At 38.0% G+C, this 19,938-nt stretch overlaps 1 protein-coding gene across 2 annotated transcripts in view; it reads right to left on the bottom strand.

Moving 5' to 3' along the window:
• FGD6 (FYVE, RhoGEF and PH domain containing 6) overlaps positions 1 to 19,938 on the bottom strand; it is a 79,175-nt gene that overhangs the window by 19,162 nt on the left and 40,075 nt on the right. For both annotated transcript variants that reach the window (XM_068937911.1, XM_068937917.1), the window contains exons 6-14: positions 19,137 to 19,288; positions 18,135 to 18,291; positions 16,626 to 16,713; positions 9,245 to 9,295; positions 6,193 to 6,251; positions 5,997 to 6,068; positions 4,863 to 4,931; positions 3,209 to 3,292; positions 1,964 to 2,043 (exon numbers count right to left, since the gene is read on the bottom strand). In XM_068937911.1, the coding sequence (XP_068794012.1) occupies positions 1,964 to 2,043; positions 3,209 to 3,292; positions 4,863 to 4,931; positions 5,997 to 6,068; positions 6,193 to 6,251; positions 9,245 to 9,295; positions 16,626 to 16,713; positions 18,135 to 18,291; positions 19,137 to 19,288 (812 nt within the window). The remainder of the gene's footprint in view (positions 1 to 1,963; positions 2,044 to 3,208; positions 3,293 to 4,862; positions 4,932 to 5,996; positions 6,069 to 6,192; positions 6,252 to 9,244; positions 9,296 to 16,625; positions 16,714 to 18,134; positions 18,292 to 19,136; positions 19,289 to 19,938) is intronic.

Consider the following 19,938-nt stretch of genomic DNA (forward strand, 5'->3'; position numbering starts at 1 on the left):
GGGGCCCCCAGCACCTCCTTCATCCCAAGCAGATGCAATCCCTCTGTTACTGTTTGGTAATTTAGGGCTCCTGCACACACATAGCCTCTGGTAAGTATAAAAATACTAATAATGGAGATGAATTCTCTCCAAAGGTGCAGGATCAACAACACTGAAAAAGAAAGAGCGTGTCAGAGAAGCTTTAGTTGGTAATATGAGGGTCACCGTCTAGCTATTACGTTTCCAGTAATGCTAAGCTCAATACAGAAGCATGTTACAGGCAGCAGCCAACGTGGTGGGAATATTACGGGTTTTCCTGATAGACAGGCACATATTTCACAGAAGTTGCCTTTAATCTACAATTTAATCAGTTCTTCAAAAGAAGTCTACCATGTTTTGTAGAAAATAAGCAGGTCGTATTCTGAGAGGATGATATTTTCACAGGTTCCAATGAATCTTTTCACATTACTTTTTTTTTTTTTTTTCTGAATGACTGAAGTGAAAATGAAGTGTTTTAAATCATGGAGAGATAAACCCGGGTTGCCTGCTGCAATCTCATAAATACCTTTATGTATCTGTGCAATACCCAATCACTCACCAAGGCACCTAAGCACCACAGATCTGGCCATTTGATGCTGGTGCAGAATTACACCTTCAACCGTGAAATGCATCTCTTCCCCAAAGTGCAAAAGAGCCATAAGAAACATTTATATAAATTTGTCAAAAAATATATGCAATACTCATTTCCAATCTGTTGTTATAAATAACTACTGCTCAGAGACAATTGTGCTACTTCCTTTGGCTACTTTGACAAGGTTAACCTTGATGTCCTCCTCAGCTAGAGATATAGCTATCTTTATGCAGACATCCTAATATCAGTATTTACAAGGTCACACAAAAAGCAGAAGTCTGCCCTTGCTAGGCTTTGTTAAATGAAAAAGAAAACATGTCTTTGTTCATTGAGATTAGCACTGTCACAAGTGACAGAACATATAAAACTCCAAGTCAGACATAGTAAAAACAACAACGCACAAAAACAAGTCTTTGGTAAAGGCAGATCAGTAGAGCTGCTCCAAATCAGCAGTCATGTATCCTTCTGCTGCTAACCAGGGATTTTTTTTTTTTTTTGATAAAAACAAGCACTGTTCCTGTAATTTAATATCATTTCTATAATTTCAAGTTCAATTCAGCACTTCACTGAGGACTATTTCCTATTTCAATCATGCTTATTTTAGCTAGATGACCAAAATGACTTCTGCTGATTTATATTAGTTATCAATAACATCAGAATTTATTATTATGCTTCATATCCCCTCTTATTAATGCACTGACAGGGCATATCAGTAACTTTGAAAGGAAAAAAAAAAAAATCACTGAAAAGCAAAGCCTAAAAATAATTGAAGTGAAACTTAATTCTTGTTCTTCTCAAGAAAAGGCAGCAAAAAAAAGTATTTCAATTCACTCTACTTTTCTGAAGGTGTATGTGAGCTATAAAGGAGGAACAAGAAAGACTTTTGTTTCATCTGATTAATACTTAACTGAGTCAAGGACAGCAGAATTCCCACCATCTGCAGCCATTGCCCAAACTGCTCAAATACCAGCCACTGTTTCTATAGATTCTGTGTTTCTCTCTACCACCCTACAATGGAAAGTCTTCCTTGTAAGTCAAGGTGAACTGTATTAGAGACTATAACATTCATGTGGTATGTGTGTAACTGACTGCATATGACTTATGAGCTGTCAGAAATGAAGCATAAAAAAAAAAAAGCTCTTACCTTTTCAAAATCAGATTTTAAACACGAGCAAAAGCAAATTCAAACAAAGCCTACCTTATTTCCAGAAATCCATTGTCAGTTCTCTGTTCTTCTATAGTTACTCAGACTTTTCATTATATAAATGCAAAACAAGCCATACAATGATAAAGCTCATATGGCCTATTTGAAACTACATGCTTTTTAAATAATTATGCATTTATAAGACTTACCTTGCTGAAAGAATGAAAGATCTCTCTACACTTTCTATGTTCAGTTCATTCTGATATGCTTCCTGGGTTGGCTTTTTCACCTACAGTCAAGACAGAAAACTTCACATTCAAACTGAAATGGTACTTCTAAGTTCCTTCAGTTTTTATTGTAAAATATCTTATTTTTAAATTGTAAAAGGGGTAAATTGGAGAGATGATCTCACAGGTAGGAGATCATACATTAGTCCAGACTGCCCAGTTACAGTAAGATCACATGCAGCCCACCATTTTATTTCACTGTGGGCCCCCTACTAAAACTTGAGATGCACAGGGGAATGAAACCAAAGAGCTGTTAGACACCTCCAGCTGCGCTTCAACAGGGCTAGGACCTTTGCCTTATGAACTTCTCCTGCAACTAGGCCAAAAAAGACATTGCTGCTACAGGACAAGATGCAGTGCACAGATGTGCCCCAGAATGGGCATCCTGCCCATATCACCAAGGGCTGGACCACCCTGGTGATCCTTCACTTCTGAACTACTAAGTTTCAAATGTAACCAAGTTTGAAAGTTCAGAGTGGTTTGGAGCCACCACAAGACGCTTGTTGACAGAAGAGAGGCCACAGAGAGGCAACTTTCTGCCTGTGAAAGTTTCAAAACTGAACTCCAAATGAACTTAATGCTTTTCTGCAACAGGAACAGGGATGAGAAAATTAACTCCTAAGGTGACAGTTCCTTTTTCCCACTGACTGTCATGTTAGTGACCATGTCAATACACAATATGCATGTTCATTGTCACCAGCCAGAGGGGTTTAGTGCTTAACTTCGGTGCTTTTCCCACAGGCTTAGAAATCATAAGCCATAATGTCTTTCACAATTAGCAGATCTCTATAAGCCAGAAACTTATCAGGCAGAGATGCCTAATCTTTGGATACAGGCAAGAAGGAGCAGTTACAAGGCAAGAGTGAGGCAGTTTAAACAAAATACAGACGGAAGTAAGTACACAGGCTATTTCAGCGTAGCTCAGTACTGGATGAAAAGGAAGGTAAGATGATCCTGTGTTGAATAAAGTTGTTTAGGGAAATCTAGATAGCAGTCCTACAGACCATATTACGCAACAGATGTTAAGCCTGTAGCACTGCTCTATAATATAAGCAACTTTAATATCTCTTTCCAACAATAAACATAGATGCTTTTTGAAAATTTGAAGACCCGAGTTGCAACAAATTTGGAGAAAGACTTATTTTAACAGGCACCTTAGTGACTCACCTTCATTCCAGCCAATGAGAGCATGTTGTTGAGTTTATACATCCCTGACTGAACTGGAGTAGTATACAACAGGGCATCGTTAAACTGTAATATAGAAGCAATACCTTTCAATGACTAAAGACTGTTTAAAGACAGATCAATTCAGATGCATTTTACTGAAAATATGAAATTTGTTCAGCATTGAAATCAACTGTCCAGAAGGGTATCTCCTGCATCCTATTATTCTGCCTAGGATCCAAGAAACATTTTCATGCATGAATTCAGATAACAATAGGTGTCTATTTATATCTTCATTGTGTAAATATACATCTGGCACATGAGTAAACGGATGTTGCACGGATGTTAAAGAACAGGCTGTCAAATAGGACAAAAAAAGTTTCTTATGTACACAGCTATACCGTATAACAAATTACTTGAAAAGAACATTAGAATGAACCCTTTATACAAAATAAAACATTCCAAAATCTAGGAAGTGACAGAATTAAGATTAGTAATTTATAATTATTTGGACAAACCCATGCATGTGAATTTTACTAGTTTAAATGTTCATAAACTGTTTATTTCCTGTTCTACCAGACTTGCCCTCAATCAATGCACTTACTGAACAACTATTAGGGTGTTTTATTTTCGGTGCTGTTCAACACATGGATCCAAGCTTCATTTACTGAACATAAACATAGACCAGAAGACTGAACTGTCTCATGGTTTTTGCTCTAAAGTTCTTTGCAAAATAATCAAATGGTTCACAAGTTCTATTACGTCTTCACAACATACTATGAAAATCATTGCTTAATAAGTGCCTAAAGGTATAGACACGGTGCTGCACCTTTTACATACATTAAAAAAAAAAAACTAAGAAAATCTGAGGTAGAGAGATTTAAATTAGCAACATCTGCTTTGGAAGTCCAGCTTGAGCTAGCACCAGATTTTTGAGAGTATTACCTTGATTGACATCATTCGCAACTATATCAGTGCTCTATATGCTACAAAGGAGTCTCCAGAGCATATAACAGGCACTGCAAAACTTAGCACATGCACTTTATGCCTGCCTACCTACACTACAGTAACTGAAAGACAGATTTCAGCCAAGACTGTGAGCCTATAACGCCACAAATCACACAGCAAGCTACTTTACTATAGGACAGAGAAATAGAACATTCAAGCGGAAACAAACTTCACAGAGACTCAAAAGTTTCAAAGCAGTAGAAAAGACAGAAAGAGAACCCAGAACTTAACTTCCAGGCCAGTGCTCCATTCAGGATGCACCCTGACTTGGGGGGGGGGGGGAAGGAGAGATACAATAATAGCAGCAGCAGCAGCGTTGTAGGTTTTAAGATCTAGTAGAATTGAACAGGTTGGAGTAACCTTTTTATTTTTCCAGTTATCTCAGATAATGTCTTCTCACAAAGTTGCTCAAATTTTAAATGAGCATTGTTCTGTTCAAAACAGAACATTTTGTTGTGAAATGGTTTTCTATTAAAATGTTACTGCATATACTGCTCTCTAAATTAGACTGAGCAAGTAAAATGGCAACAGCCATTTTTGTCCCCTAAAGGTCAGCTGAAGTTACTAGGTATTTATGTTTGTGACGCAACTGTTTCAACCACTTAAAATTACACTGATATCAGACACAGAAACACAAATAGCATCTTACCAGAAAAAACATTCGCGGCTGCATGACCTTCCGGGACAGCTTCATCAACGTTCCCTCTTTCAGAAAGACCTGGCAAATTAAAACAAACAATTCCAAATCCACCTTTTCAGGGCACAGGCTGTAAAAAAATAAGCTTCTTTTTTCTTGAAATTATTGCACTTGTACTTTTACAGAAGTCTGGGGATTCAAAGCTATTTTGTTTTAACACAGATAGTAAGTAACAAACTTTCAAACACAGAGGATTAAGAAGAAAAAAAATTCTCGTTCTGAAATATACATGAAGTTAAATCTGTATTAGGAGAATTCTCCTGTGTAGGCAGGAAACAACAAAATTATCAGGGTCTGTACTTATTGTAGAGAATGACACCTTCCTCTGCTGTCAAAGGGTGTGCGCAGGTGTGTATATACACATATACTTCCAGCTTTCTCTAAGATGATGATTGTTAACTGCCAGATCATACAGAATATCCACAAGACAGCAATTTCATACTATTTGGATCTAGGTAATAACTAGGCAATAAAGTTGAGCTATAAAGGTCTTAATTCTGCAGTCACCTAAATCTGTAATAACATTCATGTGAAGCTTCCCTGAAATCAGCGGGACTGCTCATGAAATGGTGACTCATAAGGATTACATTCCCCCATGTGGCCATCATTTATAAATTCACTTGTCTCCACCATGAATTAGTCTTCAACAAAATTAACCCTCTTCTGCTATAAAGCTATGAATGTAGTAAAGATAGAGGCTAGGGGACACTGAGCTTAACATGCCTCCCCGAGGAACGCTGCTCATCCTTGTGTCTCACTAAAACGTAGAGAGCCTGTGTGCTTGTATTCCAGTTTTCTACACTGCATTTGAAACCACGGTAGATTAAAGGTTAAGCTTGAGAAAAAAAACTGCCTGCAAGATTCGGCAGGAAATCACATTCTAAAATGTTTAAGTTTTCATCAGACAAATATTTTCCTAAAAAAAAAAAAAAAAAAGGAATTACACATTGAGAAATAGTATTTATTTTATTGTCAGCATCAAATAATTAAGTGATGGATCATTTTTCTCCTCAATATATGTCACCTTCAGTATTGTCGGTGCTGCACTTTTACTGAAATCTGCTGAATGCCATTTGGAGGACCTACCCTTCCCGGCTGCACAATCTCATGGTGTCCATTTAAACTGTACTGAATCTGCATGAGTTTCTGAAAGTTATCCTAGTGGGAGAAAAAGCAAAGAGATAAGTAACTGCCCTTGCATCCATGACTTTTTCTTTTATTTAAAAAAAAAAAAAAAAGAAAAGAGCTTTAATCAACCAGCTTCCAGAAACAAAATACTTACCCCCTGCTTCATTATATCATTGGCGTGGTTTGCAACTTCTATGACAACAGCTAGAGCATCTGAAGCATGAAGAAACAATGTTTTTGTTATACAGACCAGTTAGCATTGGTATTACAGAATGGGAAGGTACAATATTCCCCTTCACATTCTGCCAAGATTCAGAGATGTGAGCTAACATTCGTTGCATTCAAAAAGCAATTCTCAGATTCCAGAGGCTTTGGATCATGGTTTAATAGCTGTGCCCTAGCAAGTCATTGCTTCAGCCAACAGTCACAGTATTACTCATTTCTTCTAGCTAACTAAAATAATCCACCAGCAAAATTAAGTTTTAGCTTATCTTGCACAAAGGATCTCTTTAATTTCAATGTCTTTAGGTACGGTAGAAAAGTTAAGAAGACCTCAACTGAAACTACGCAGAGATTAATTAAGCTTTTTCCAATTTATGCACTTCCTACCAGTGCCAGTCATGGACTTTAGAGACTATCTAGAGAACTTATCTAAATTTTGATGGGTTTTTTTGGCCTTTACTTTTGTTGCAATTCAAGAGGAGCGTATAAAATATAAGTTTCTAAATTTCAAGCATTTTATATCAGGAGAAAAAAAACTCTGAAAGGGAAGAGTTATCAAAGACACTAAGAGGGATTTTATTAAGTTCAGATACTTAATAAGTAGCAACTCGATAGAAAAACATGCTTAGGTGTAACTGCAAAAAGGAGCTACACAAAAAGTATATAATTTACTGAGCAGTGAGTCTGTATGTTATACACTACCTGTTGAGCATTTTTTTCCAAAAAACTTGTAATTCACTTAAGTAGAAAAAACTCACTTAATTGAAAGCTAGCACAACTACTCTGATAAAATGTCTCTAAAGTATTTAGCACTTTCTGAACAATTCAAGTGCAATTGAGCACTCCAAATAATGGAACTTCATTTGCTTAAAAGTAATCAGAAAAGCCTACCAAACCAAAATGTATAGATTTTGGAAATGGAAGGTTCAGAAGGCCTTAAGGCCATGTAAGAAACTGAACAGAGGCATGAACAGGGATCTACTAAGTCATTCTAAGGAGAACTTCTTTTCAAGACTTTCTTGAAATAAGGCAAAGCAAGTACAGTAGTCAAAGAGTTAAAAGGCACAGAACATATCAAACATCTAATCAAAATCTAAGTTCAGATATAGATGTCATGTTGTCAGCTGAGCCTGCTGAAAGTTATCTGGTGGTCTTCTGACTAGGAAATCCTGGAGCTGCTCCAGCCAAAACACTCTCCAGTTCCCATCAGCTCAAAAGAACATGAAATTAAGGGAAAGTTAGCTAAATTCACTCAGGCAGGAATGAGTACCTGAATATTTTGTTATACTTTCCTTCATTTATCAGCTATCATATCTACGAAAAACTTAAATATTTACTCATTGACTTCAAGAAAGATTGAAGAAAGTTGCAAGAAATTTGCTGGTTCTTGCATGGAAAGTTCAAAGATCACAGGATTACTTATAGAGCCAAGATTCTAACCCAAATCTAAACAACAATACAAAATAATCCACAGGGTCAAAAGTTCATAAACAAGCTTGTTTTTGGAAAGGAAAAGCATTCCACTTCTCACATCACTTAGCTGGGGTAATGTATTTAAAGAAAGGTCCTCAAGAAGTTTTTTTTTTTTTTTTTAGTAGAGAACCAAACCTAGCCCTTTTTTCCCCATGTAATTAAATGACACAGCAAACAAAGTCAGCAGAAAGCTAAACTTAATAATCACATGAAAGATCTTTGTGAGTAAAGATAAGATTTTCTTTTCTTATCCTGTTTCAAGGATTGACAATCAAAGATGTCAAATGCGTAAAATTAACACTCTTGCAACTAAGTCTCTGCTTTTATCTTTCATACGTGAAGGTAGAAAAACATATTGTGAAATATGAAAAAAGTACCACTGCAAAATACACAGAAGCTGGAGAGAGCTCAAGAGTAGGTAAAGTAAAATATATATTCCTTTAAAATTGCTTACTTTTGAAGTGGTAGATTGTTTAATATGCAGTACAACTATTAGTTTATTCATGGCTATAATCAATGCAAGAGAAAATTTTCTCTCTCCAAAAAAGTCAACACCGAAAATATTTTGTGTTTATATTTTCCATATAATATACTCAAATAAATAAATATGCCCAAATATCTTAAGGTGGAAACTTCTCATGCGTTTGATGGTACAGTATCAGCAGGCATAGCTACGAGAAAGTGAACTTGGTTTAGTGCATTGAATGCTGGCATTTAGTGCAGCCCAACTGACTACATCTGTTCTGCTCTCCTGAAGACAAGGGGCTTGCACAAACGTCACTAAAGAGAATGAACTAAATGACTGAGATCTATGCAAATGAAATGGAAACACCGACTGGGAGCGTTTCTAGTATGCTGAGGCACATACAAAGAAGAAGGAATACCATTTGAATGTGCACTGCAATCCTGTGAGCAAGGTAAATCAGCTTAATGTGCAGCTATCCCAAAACACATAGTCCTGCCCCTCTCCACCAGCTATCCCTTCTCGTTTCCTCTTATCGCTTTTTCCTCACAGGTAGGCAAAAGTGTTTGTGCAACTTTGTGGCAAACCAAACTGGAGAACTCCCTGGGTTAAATGTAGCCCAGGGCAGCTCCTTGATCTTGTTCACTGCAGCCACCTAAACACTTGTCCTAGAAAGAGAGGGACAAAAAGCCTCGCGTTCATGAGGTCAAGGGGAACAGCTGGAGGACCAGACTGCCTGTCGCAGGATGGTCGGGGGAAGACAGGACTGCCTCTTTCAGCAGCAGTATCCAAAATATCTGCCTGAGCTGCTTGTGGAACTTCAGTCTTATCTCTTGGTTCCAGCTCAAGGGTGCGCTGATATCCCGTTAAGCTCCAAACATTTTTTGAAACGCAAGTTTGGAATCTTTCCGTGTCGCTGCTGAGAAACTTAGAACTAAACAGAAAACATTTCTGCTTATTGGCTTAATATTTTGCAAGCATTTAAAATTTAGAAGTGTTTTTCATATTTAGGTAACCCTTTATTTCTTTAATCTAAAGAGATATTTACCTTGAGTATCCCTATAGTCTGCAGACTCTTCTAAAAGATTCTTTAAATAATCTGTATAAAGAAAAAAAATGGAAATATTTTTGTAAAAGAACTAAACAGCACAATAAAGTAGTAAAAAGCATTTTTCCTGGAAATTTGCTTTTCAGACAGATGTATGCAATAAAGGTCTACTATTTAACCTTGCAAATCTGTCAAAGTAAATGACATAAGGAAAACTAGAATTTTCACAATAAAAGTACCTAATGCTACCTTGCTGAGAAAAAATAAAGTTAAGAGAAGCAGTGACCTTTAAAGGCAGATGATATATATTATTCCAGAACAAAACAAGCAAGTGAAAGAGGACAAGTACATACATGCAATTCTTTATATTTAAATTGACGCAAAATACCTTGAATATTATAGATATTACCTAGTTTTGTCTTAGCACCTAACTCATGTACAAAAGCTGAGGAAAAAAAAAAAATCAGACTAACCCCGAAGATTACTATTATTAATATTTTTCAAATTAGAAAAAGTATTATAACCCCCACCCATCCCACACCCCCCTCCCCACTTCCAAATGATCAAATAGGAATTTTTGGTTTTCAGTTATAAATCTAGCCCTCAACCACCAGATGGCACCATCTATTCATTAAAAGCTTCCTTAATAGTTTTTAATCCATTTTACTTGACCAAAATTAACCCCAAATGTCTGACTCTCAATAAAACATTCCCCTAGTGAGTCCATTCCTTGGTTCAGTGTCTAGTTCACCAAAAAGTATGATGTCCTATCAAAGAGACATACATATATATAGCCTGATCAAAAAGTCAGCCATGTATTTTCTACAGCCTATAGCTTTGAACTAGTTAAATTTTATGGAAACCCAATCAGAAACTTTCAGAGAAATATATGCTGGCATAATATCAACATATATCAACTTGTAATTACCTTTTAAGTGAGTGAACATATTCAGATTCTGACAGATCTGCTGAAGACTAATCATATGGGGTCTGCGATCTAGCAAACGTTCAAGATTGGCTTAGCAGTTGTACAAGTTTCATGTAGGAGGAAAATAATTCAACTCCCATATGCTTGCCCTACCCAGATTCATCCTTTTACTCAACAAGGATCTGGAGCCAATTGTTCCTGCCTTCCTAAGATGTCTTGCTTCACACATGCCCCTCAGAGAGCACTCAGTGTATTCTAATGTTCTCCTTATGCAAAAAAAAAGAATTATGAAATGTGTTTCTGCAGTAAAAGTGCTATGAAGGATGAGAAATCTTGTCAGCTAATGAAAGGTTTGAGGCAAAAAAGAACCACAGAAAGAAAAATATCTGGCACTTTTTGTTTGTTTGAAGTTTTGGCAAAGACCTAAGGGAAGATCCAGGAGAGAAAAGCATAAAGAGCAGGTTAGGGTGAAGGAGAAGGGACTTAGTGGGGTGTCCTGCAGGGAAGCTGGGGGAGGCAGTGAGCAGCCATTGGACTAACTGGGCCACAAAACCACCCATGATTTTCTGCTTATTTGCAGTTCTGTTTGATCATTATCAGGCACTGGTCAATGTGAGATCTTTCAGTAAAAAACTGATACAGCACTAAAACTTTTCCAACCACACTTCATAAATATTTCATCCTTCGTATCCCTCAAAATCCTTTGCTGTAGTAGCTACCAGACATTTAAGTGCAATATTTATGTGGACACACTCTCCATTACAAACTCCCCCTTGAACCACCTTGGGTTATGCTAGTAAGAAACTCATTTAAGAGAGGAATCAACAGGAGGCATTTTAAAAGGAACCGAGAAGAGTTCTCACTGTTTTTAACTTGAGCTGAAAATCCTCACTTTGATTTAGCCTGGAGGAGCCTATTTCACAAATACACTTCAAGAATACTAGACAAAAGCTGCCCTCTCTTGCCCTGCCTATAGAGCTCTTTCAAGCAGGAACTGTGCCTTACTACCCAGGCAAAGCACACTTGGGCCTCCACCATAAAGCAAACAAGTTAAAGCTTTACAATTGCAACCTGATCTTCATCTTGGCCAGCCCAAAGGACTGAGGTGGGGACCTGCCAGTATGAAAATATATGTCTTTCCAGCTTATATAGAATTTAGACCTTATTAAGGCTCCCAAACATAGACTCACTTCTCCACAGACTGGGAACAAGAAGTAAGGGGATATAACTTATTAATCTCCAATTGTACTGCTGACACTCTAAGAACCTGTCCCTGGTAAACAGAGACATCCAATTTAATATCCAAAGTAATTGCACTGGAAGTTTAAAATCAGAGACCCAAAATGGGAACTAATTGTCGGCGTATTCGTGCTTCACGATACGTTCCTCGAAACAATGACACTTCACAACTTTTTTTTTTTTTTTTGATGGGTATATTCTAGCATTCTAAATCGTATCATCATCGAATAAAGGAGGGAAAATTAGAGAGAGATTTTAACGTGACTTCATTCACTTAAAACTCTAAGTAAAAGGGAAGGTAGCTCTTATACTCCAAGTCTGAAGCACTGAATTAAACCTGCAACTGTAAAATCCCAAAAGTGATAACTTCTCTTTATGTACTTCTGGTAAGTGGACATCAGCTCATATCTAAAACTCTCAACTTCAGAGAGGCATCAAGATGGATTTTTTAGTCTCTTCTGTGAATACACACTGGAAAGTCTGTGCTTGCAACAACTTTTTGGAGACATTAGCTTACTAAACTATACAGACAAGAAGATTTCACAGCCACAGATAACACCACAGTGACAATTTAGCAAAAATATTCCTAGATAAAATTAATACGGAAGTCAAATATCAAGGTGAAATAGTATCTGCTTTCTTTGTCAAATTTCTTTTTCCTCTGAAACGTAGCTTAATTGTTTAGACCTTTTACTCAAATAAAGACTAAAATCATGCCTAGATGAGCCACTGGGTTCTCAGAGGTTTTAAAAAAAAAAAAAAAAAAAAAAAAAAAGTGACCAGAGAAAGAAATTCTGCTTAAACAAAGAGTTTAAATGTAGAAAAGAGCCAAAAAAATTTATTTTTCCCCCTCTTTCTCTATTGCCTGACCTTAGGCTAGTAAGAGGAATTAAAAAAAAAAAAAAAAAAAAAAGAAAAAGAAATCTACACAAATTGCCAACAGTTTTCCACAAACACAGAATAAAAGAAGGAAAACAATACAAAACCAATAATGCTGTCATACTGTTACCACTGAATTTTTCTTTTGTCGATGTAAATAGAATCAGATAAACAGTATGTCTGGGACAAATCTGAGAGCAAGCGACATTTGAGTCTGCAAGATCGGATCTGCTTTAGTATAATACTACAGAGTCAAGGAATGATCCTTAAATACAGACTGGTACAACAGATATAACACTAAAATTGAAGGCGAGACTGGAGAGTAAACTAAGAGGGAAAGAGATTTAAAAAATAAAGACAACACACACACACAAAAACAGTTGCAGCACTGTAGCTAGCACAAGTGTCTCCCCCCGAAGCAAGGCAAGGCTTGCGTGCAGCAAGTGATAGCAACTTCCCAACCTTATGAGAATCAAAGAAGTTTCCCACGTATCACAGTACACCACATAGGAATAGGTCGTTCCAGAATAACGAGTACAAATTTTATCAACTCATATCCACGATCATACTAAAACCATCAAAAATTCCTGGATACCCAGACAACACATTTCATGCACTACAATAACTGGCTTTGTGTAAACAAGATGCGTGAACTCAACCAACTGCTACATACCAGTATTAACTGGCTCAAACCACTTCAAGAGGGACAAAAGCACCACGCGACCAGAGGAAGGCTTTTTCCATAAAATAGTTAAATTCTTGACGGACCTCTTACTTCTTATCTTCAAGGTAGACTTTAAACATACTTCGAAAAAGGCAGACTGAGATATTAAAATTCATAACTCTGCTGGATATCCAAAAACACAACAAAAATCATCCCAAAGCACAATGGCTTTGTGAAAAACAAAATTGTCTTTCCTATGCCTTGCTTCCAGCCCACAGCAGCCGGTGGTTCTCTTCACTTTCACTGGCGGCCAGCAACTACCGCTTCTTCTCTTGCTAACAATTCCCTTCTGCTTCATTTACTATTTCGTCTCAAATTGTCTAATTTAATTAGGTTAAACTCAAAGCAACTGTGCTCAACATGTAATTAGCCTGAAGTCTGACAGTTTTCCTTCTGACTTGAAAAAGAGCAGTGTGCTCAGAAGCTTATCTCTCCCCCTGCCCCCAGCCTTCCCTCACTATAGCCTGGCTAAGGACAATAAAAGATACTGTATCTCTGTGCAAACCTTGTGTTGAGAAAGAGGAGAAAGGCTTATCGTAGGACAATGAAGAGCCTGTTAATATGGTGCAGTCTCAAGTCTTCTAGTCAAGTCAGAGATTTCCCAGAGAAAAGAATTCTCTCTCTCCATTTCTTTCTTTTAGGAAACGGAGACCTCTCACTAGCCTCCCAGCAACCCATCTAATATTTGCTGCGTAGGGATCAGAGGGTAGGGCGTGGAGAAGTGGAAGTTCACTCGAAGCAATGGAGAACCTGTGTAGCTAAACAGAAATACCACGGAGCTGCACCTCCGCTCGGCTGATTTATGAGCCCACCTGTTCCTGCTTTTGCTAGCACAGAAGTAACAACACTTCAAAGCACAGCAACAACCTTGTGATGTGGCTGTGTAGCAGCAGGCTGCAAGTACAAAGCTGTCCCACTGACACAGAACATCTAAATAGGACGAATTCCCTGCTGACTCAGGCCTAGCAGCTTCATTTCCGGGATGATTTTTGCTCTTCTGCGCTGAATCCCTCTCCCTCCCCCGCAGCTTCCCATCATCTCTGACTGGAGTTGCTGCTGCATCATTGCAAGTCGTGCCCATTCCCGTTTTGCTTGTTTACTTGCTGTCTCGCCCACTCCAACAGCAAATCCAAATATTTGGCATCTGCTCCAAAGACTTTGCAACACAAGCGTGTATGAAGATTACCTGATACTGCACAGAACTGCTGCGAGGTAGCAAAGCTCAAGAAAGGTGCAAGAAGTTGAGCAAAGGGGGCAGGAGACCTGCATGGATGAGCAAGGAGCTCCTGGCAAAACTCAAACACAAGCAGGAAGTGAGGAGTTGGAAGCAGGGACAGGCCGCTTGGGAGGAATACAGGAACGTTATCAGAGTACGCAGGGATGTGACAAGGAAGACTAAGCCCATCTAGAATTAAATCTGGCAAGGGACATCAAGGACAACAAGGGCTTCTTCAAATACATCGTTAACAAAAGGAAGGAAAATATGGGCCCGCTACTGAATGGGGCAGGGGCCCTGGCGATGAAGGATACAGAGAAGATAGAGTTACTGAACGCCTTCTCTGCTTCAGTCTTTACTACTAAGGCCAGACCTCAGGAATCCTGGACCCTGGAGAGCAGGGAGAAAGTCTGGAGAAAGGAAGACTTTCCTTTGGTGGAGGAGGATTGGGTTAGAGATCTTTAGGCAAACTTGACACCCACAAGTCCACGGGCCCTGACAGGATGCAGAGATCTGATCTGATGATCTCCAGAGGTCTCTTTCAACCTCAACCATTCGTGATTCTGGGAAAGCAGGCACATCATTCGCATAGATATGGAAGAGTGAGAAAATAGCAAGGAAAACAGAAGACTGAAATGGCAGGCTAGACTGAATAGCGTGAAAATGAAACAGATACAAACAATTCAGTATAATTAATTTCTTAGTCTGATCTCTTTTATTCCTCCCACAGAACAACAAACACATCTGCTTTCAAATCAGTATCGAGTATTGCAATACAATTCATGTCAGTGGCCATTTGTATTTGCAGACTTGCTTAAAGCTGGGCAGCTACAGTACAACCTGCAGGACTGGAGACTCCTACAGCAACCCCTATCTCCATAAAATGAGTTGTTCACTTGTACAGTCACCCGTCCAAAAGACCCTGTCCCAGATACACTCACAGGCAATGGTAACAAGGAGTTTGTCTTCACCTTCATAGTTTCATTTTAGTACCGTTCATCTCTGACATCTCTCACTTTGTTATACAACTATATACAAATATATAGTTGCATATACCTGTGTGTGTGTGCACGTGTGTGTGTGCGTGCGCATATGTATGTATATATTGAGAAAAGTATTTAATGTCATCCTGCTCCTCTCTTCAATCCTTTTAATAAAAACCTTTGAAAATGTCCAAAGCTGCTGCTTTGATTTTGGGATGAATAACAGGCCTATGCCATGCCCTAAGTCAGTACCCTTTTAAAGCAAAACAAGCCCCAAATGTCTTTGTATAGTTTTACTTTATCAATTAAGAGACTTTAAGATTTTTCCCTACAAAAAAATTGATCCATTTAGGGCTTTTCATCCTTTTCCACCATCTGTGATTTTAATGAAATGAATAAAATGAAAATAATCAACTTAATAAAGTTATTAACTTCTTTGTACCACTTAAGTCTGCATCTGCCACAGCATCACTAGTGTAAACACTTGCTGGGGAAATGCCAGCAAGCTGCTACAGAGCCAAAGGAAGGTCACAGAGCATTTTATTTTGTAGTTACTACATAAACAGAGGCTATTTTTAAATCACTCATCAAGAAGCAATGGCTTTCAAAAACAGCCTTAAGTATTTCCAGTTCCTTACAGGAGCCATCCTCCTCTTACAACAAACACATCTCAAAAACACTTCACAAAGAAAGCCTGTATCACTGCCCTCCCTTTAGGGAGGAGCAAACACTGCATCATGGAGATGGCTTGCTCAAGGTCACCCAAATTCGCCAAAGCTACAGCAGGGAAGGAAACCCAGCCTTCCTAAGCCTAAGCCAGCTCTTCAACTTAAGGTCGGTTATAACTTCTGTAACAAGCCTTAAGCACTTCCTGGTAATTTATACCAAAAAGATTCATTTTTCTTTTAAGAGAGAAGGGTTTTTGGAGACAAAACACCTAGGTGGGAAGGGGTGGGTGGAAATGGAGAAGATACTTTCAAGAAAAGTTCACAGTTGTGTCTATACACTTTCATTTCCTTCTCCTTGTTCCAGTTTTCCATACAACTTTCTTCCTTCTTAAAAAGAACAACAAAAGAAACCAAAGCAGCGCTTTCCAACCCTCTAACTAAATTACTGGCTTCTATTACCACAAAAACAAAAAGTCATCACAGGTCTCATGTTTGCAAAGCACAGCTGAACTCGCCATCAGATAACACACCACTGTGGTGAGAATATCAGCATACCCCATGTGTATCTTACTGCAATCAATATTAACAAAGAAAGCCGCTAAATGCATGACATATTTTGTAAAAAGCTTCACACATCTGCAGTCAGATAAACATGCTTTACAGATGGATACAACTGCCTGAAAACAAGTTTCCTGTGACATGTGAAAACTGGCTTCTTAAGCCTGTAAAAGTGCTTAACTGTACCTGTCAAAAGGAGCCTGTACTGGGGAATCCTCTGAACCGGCTTGAGCAAATAGTGCTTGAGTGCCAGACTAGCACAGCGGGGGCTCATCTGAAAAAAATATCCAAAATTTAAATAACAATTCTGTGGTAGCCAAAGGTTCCAGCAAAAGAAAACATTCCTCTACACAACTACCAGTGTCACCAAGTAAGCTTTATCTCAAAAGGTGTGACTACTGCAGCGTTACACTGCACCACAGAGCAAGCATTTCCCTAGGTGGAAGACAGCATGCAAAATTAATCATGAGTTTAAAAAAAAAAAAAAACAAAACAAAACCAGTAAACGTGCACATTCTTTACAGATTCAAAGTAGTTTTTTTGTTTGTTTTGGTTTGTTCTGTTTTTAAATGAGGAGGAGAGGTGAATCTGCCTAGAAATAAACAAAACCAATCCAATCAATCAATCCAAACCTCTAAAGGTAACACAGAAAAGATCTGTGCGTCAAAAATTTTAATCATCTTGAGTCTGCATTCAAAATAATGTGTATCAGAATCACCAAGTCTTTAAAAAGAACTCTTTTCTCCTTCCTGTCTTCCCTGACTCTGTACTTCCACTTCTTCCTCTGCCTACTGTGAGCAGCTTTTCTCACCATCTGTAAATGAGCAGAGCAGGCATTAACGGAGGGGAAGCCCGTGTGGTGTGGTGTGGTGTGGTGTGAGGTGAGTTCATTTTGTCAGCTATCATCTACTTAATTTTTCATAGTTAAATGACTATGTCTTTGCCAGCAATTACATATAATTATATATAATACTATACTAATATAGAAATATTAGTGTTGATTTGAGCAGTTTGTGTCATTTTCAACAATTCCTTTAATGCCAGCTTAATCTCTGCAGGGTGATGGGAAAGCCTCACAATGACTAACACATTTGTGTGGATCACATTTAGGAACTTTGCACCTCTCCTCTCATTTGTTTTAAGGGGATTAAGTACAAATTTGGCAATGTTCCTAATGACATGAATTAGCATTCATCTGATTGTTGCATGTGCTGGGTTTGAAGACTTTTGAAAGTTTGCAGATCAAAAAAGTCACATTTCTATGTTTCCAACTGAAATGAATCAAGAGTCCCAAGAGTTAGCTATAGCCTTGTGACATGGTGGAGAAGCCAGTCTGGTTCAAATAAGGCAGTTAATTCATACATAATATGATCAGGAGACAAAAACTAAAAAAGTAGCTAGTGATTTTATTAATACATCTTTGATATAATTTGTGACAAGTGCTGAATTTTCTGAAAATCTAGATCCTTTAACATATCTCTCAGTGGTAGTCAAAATTACTAGTTACTTCAGAAAATTCAAATTTACTTCTTTCATTTCCCCCCTTCTAGGTCTCAAACCAAAAAACTTTGCAGCAAAAAGGAATAAACAAATTCAAGGATAGTCTCTAAAGTCTTATGACGGCCTCTTAAAGCAGGTATGTTCACAAGTGATGAAAATCCACAAAATAATGTATCTTAAAATAGACTACAGTACCTCAAAGTCTTTAACTACTGAAGCAAAACCTGCATTCTTCTTACACTGTTCATCTAACAGTGCAACATTTTTATCAAATTCTTTGATGTAAGTTGAATACATCTTTAAGTAGGGACCTTTTTTCACAAATATATCAGCAATTCTTTGATGGTCAAGCCTAGAAACAAGAACAGAGCAATTAAAAAGACCACAAAAGACTGTGTATGTTAGTCTTACAGCAGAACATTGATCTTTTCACATTAACATGTTCTGGCTTATGTTCTGAACAAAAACTTTCAGTCCAGCAGATAGGCACTTAGCTTTGTAAGCGCTCTAAAAAAATCCTGCCATGCACCTACCTAGCCACACCTCTACACTTTAGTTTACAGTTAGATCACAACAACTTTATACACAGTCTACTTAAAATGACTTTGAATATAAGAACACTTTAGTTCAAGCTGGCCTCCTCAGGAAAAGGATCTTCAAACTTCAAGGTGTTGTCTCTGCTCCTCAATAGGAAACATCTGATTACAGCCTTTAACTCTTTTCAGTTCCTCTACCAGCATACTTTGAGAGCTGAATTTGGTCCACCAACGCATGTAATTGAGAATGGACTTTAACAGGATCATGGCTGTCAATCAATGTTGTGTTCGGTTAGCAGATTTCAACCATCTTTAAAATGCAAAGTGATCTTCACAGCCCCCTACCCCTCTAATAAAATCAATCCACTTGTTATCATGTCCAACCATACATGTATGAACCAGAAGTTAAGATCAAAACTAAAATTTTAGACAAAAAAGTGTAGTTGCTTAAAAAGTGTTTACGTGCCTTCTAGATGCACCTAAATGACAAATAAATGATCTAAATGGAAATTTGTCTCCTATATCCTACAAGTCCATTCTGTCATTTAAGGAGGCATGTGAAAAACAAACAAGGGTAGAACCATGGCCATACAGAGTCCTCTAAGTCCCTCAGATAAATGTTAACAACATCAAAGGAACTGTATTCCTCATTGATAGTCACCAGTGAGACAATCGCTCTTCCAGTTCCCTCAGGAGGTCCCGATTAAGCTCATACAGCTGAGGTAGGTAGTACAGGATCTGATTCAGGACTCTGTCCTCAATCACTGGTTTTCCAAGCTGCCTGGAGGCATGCGCCACAGCATCCCGGAAATCCTGTCGGAGCACAAAGAGGACAGAAACCCCCCTGAGAGAACAGCCTTCAAAGCATCAGGGCAGACAGCAGTGCTTTCTTTGCAGACAGTCCATGCGCTGTTCCCTATTACTGAAGGCAAGGAGGGACCATCTGTGTTATGTCTCTGTGCAGCCTTAACGTACTGTCTGGAGACAGCTTTAATCCGTTTGGTTTCACACTGGACCTTCACTTTCTTGCTCCTGTGTGCACTATATGAAAGCTACTGATTATTTTTATGATGCATCCATAAAAATGGGCTGATGCTACACAATAGGAAACTACAGAAAAAAGAATACTTAATATCTGCAGAGCTGCTAGGAGCGTTGAGTATCTTCATGTTAAGCTTTGGATCAACAAGCAAAAATGTTACTGCAGCTGATAAAGTCGTATGATTTTAAAATGTAATATTAGTTTTCATAATTCATCTACAGATACCCTTTAGGAAGATGTACCCCTTGGATAAAATAATGTAATGTTACAAAAAGTTGTATTTAGCAGCTCTTCTATATGTAGGAAAATTAATATCTAACAAAAAGATATTATAACAACACATGTGAATCATGAGATTTTAAATATTAATGATAATCCTAAAACAACCTTAGCACCTTCAAAACATTTACAGGGATGAAGA

Source organism: Struthio camelus, chromosome 1 (genome assembly GCF_040807025.1).
Source record: "Struthio camelus isolate bStrCam1 chromosome 1, bStrCam1.hap1, whole genome shotgun sequence".
Classification (NCBI taxonomy): domain Eukaryota; kingdom Metazoa; phylum Chordata; class Aves; order Struthioniformes; family Struthionidae; genus Struthio; species Struthio camelus.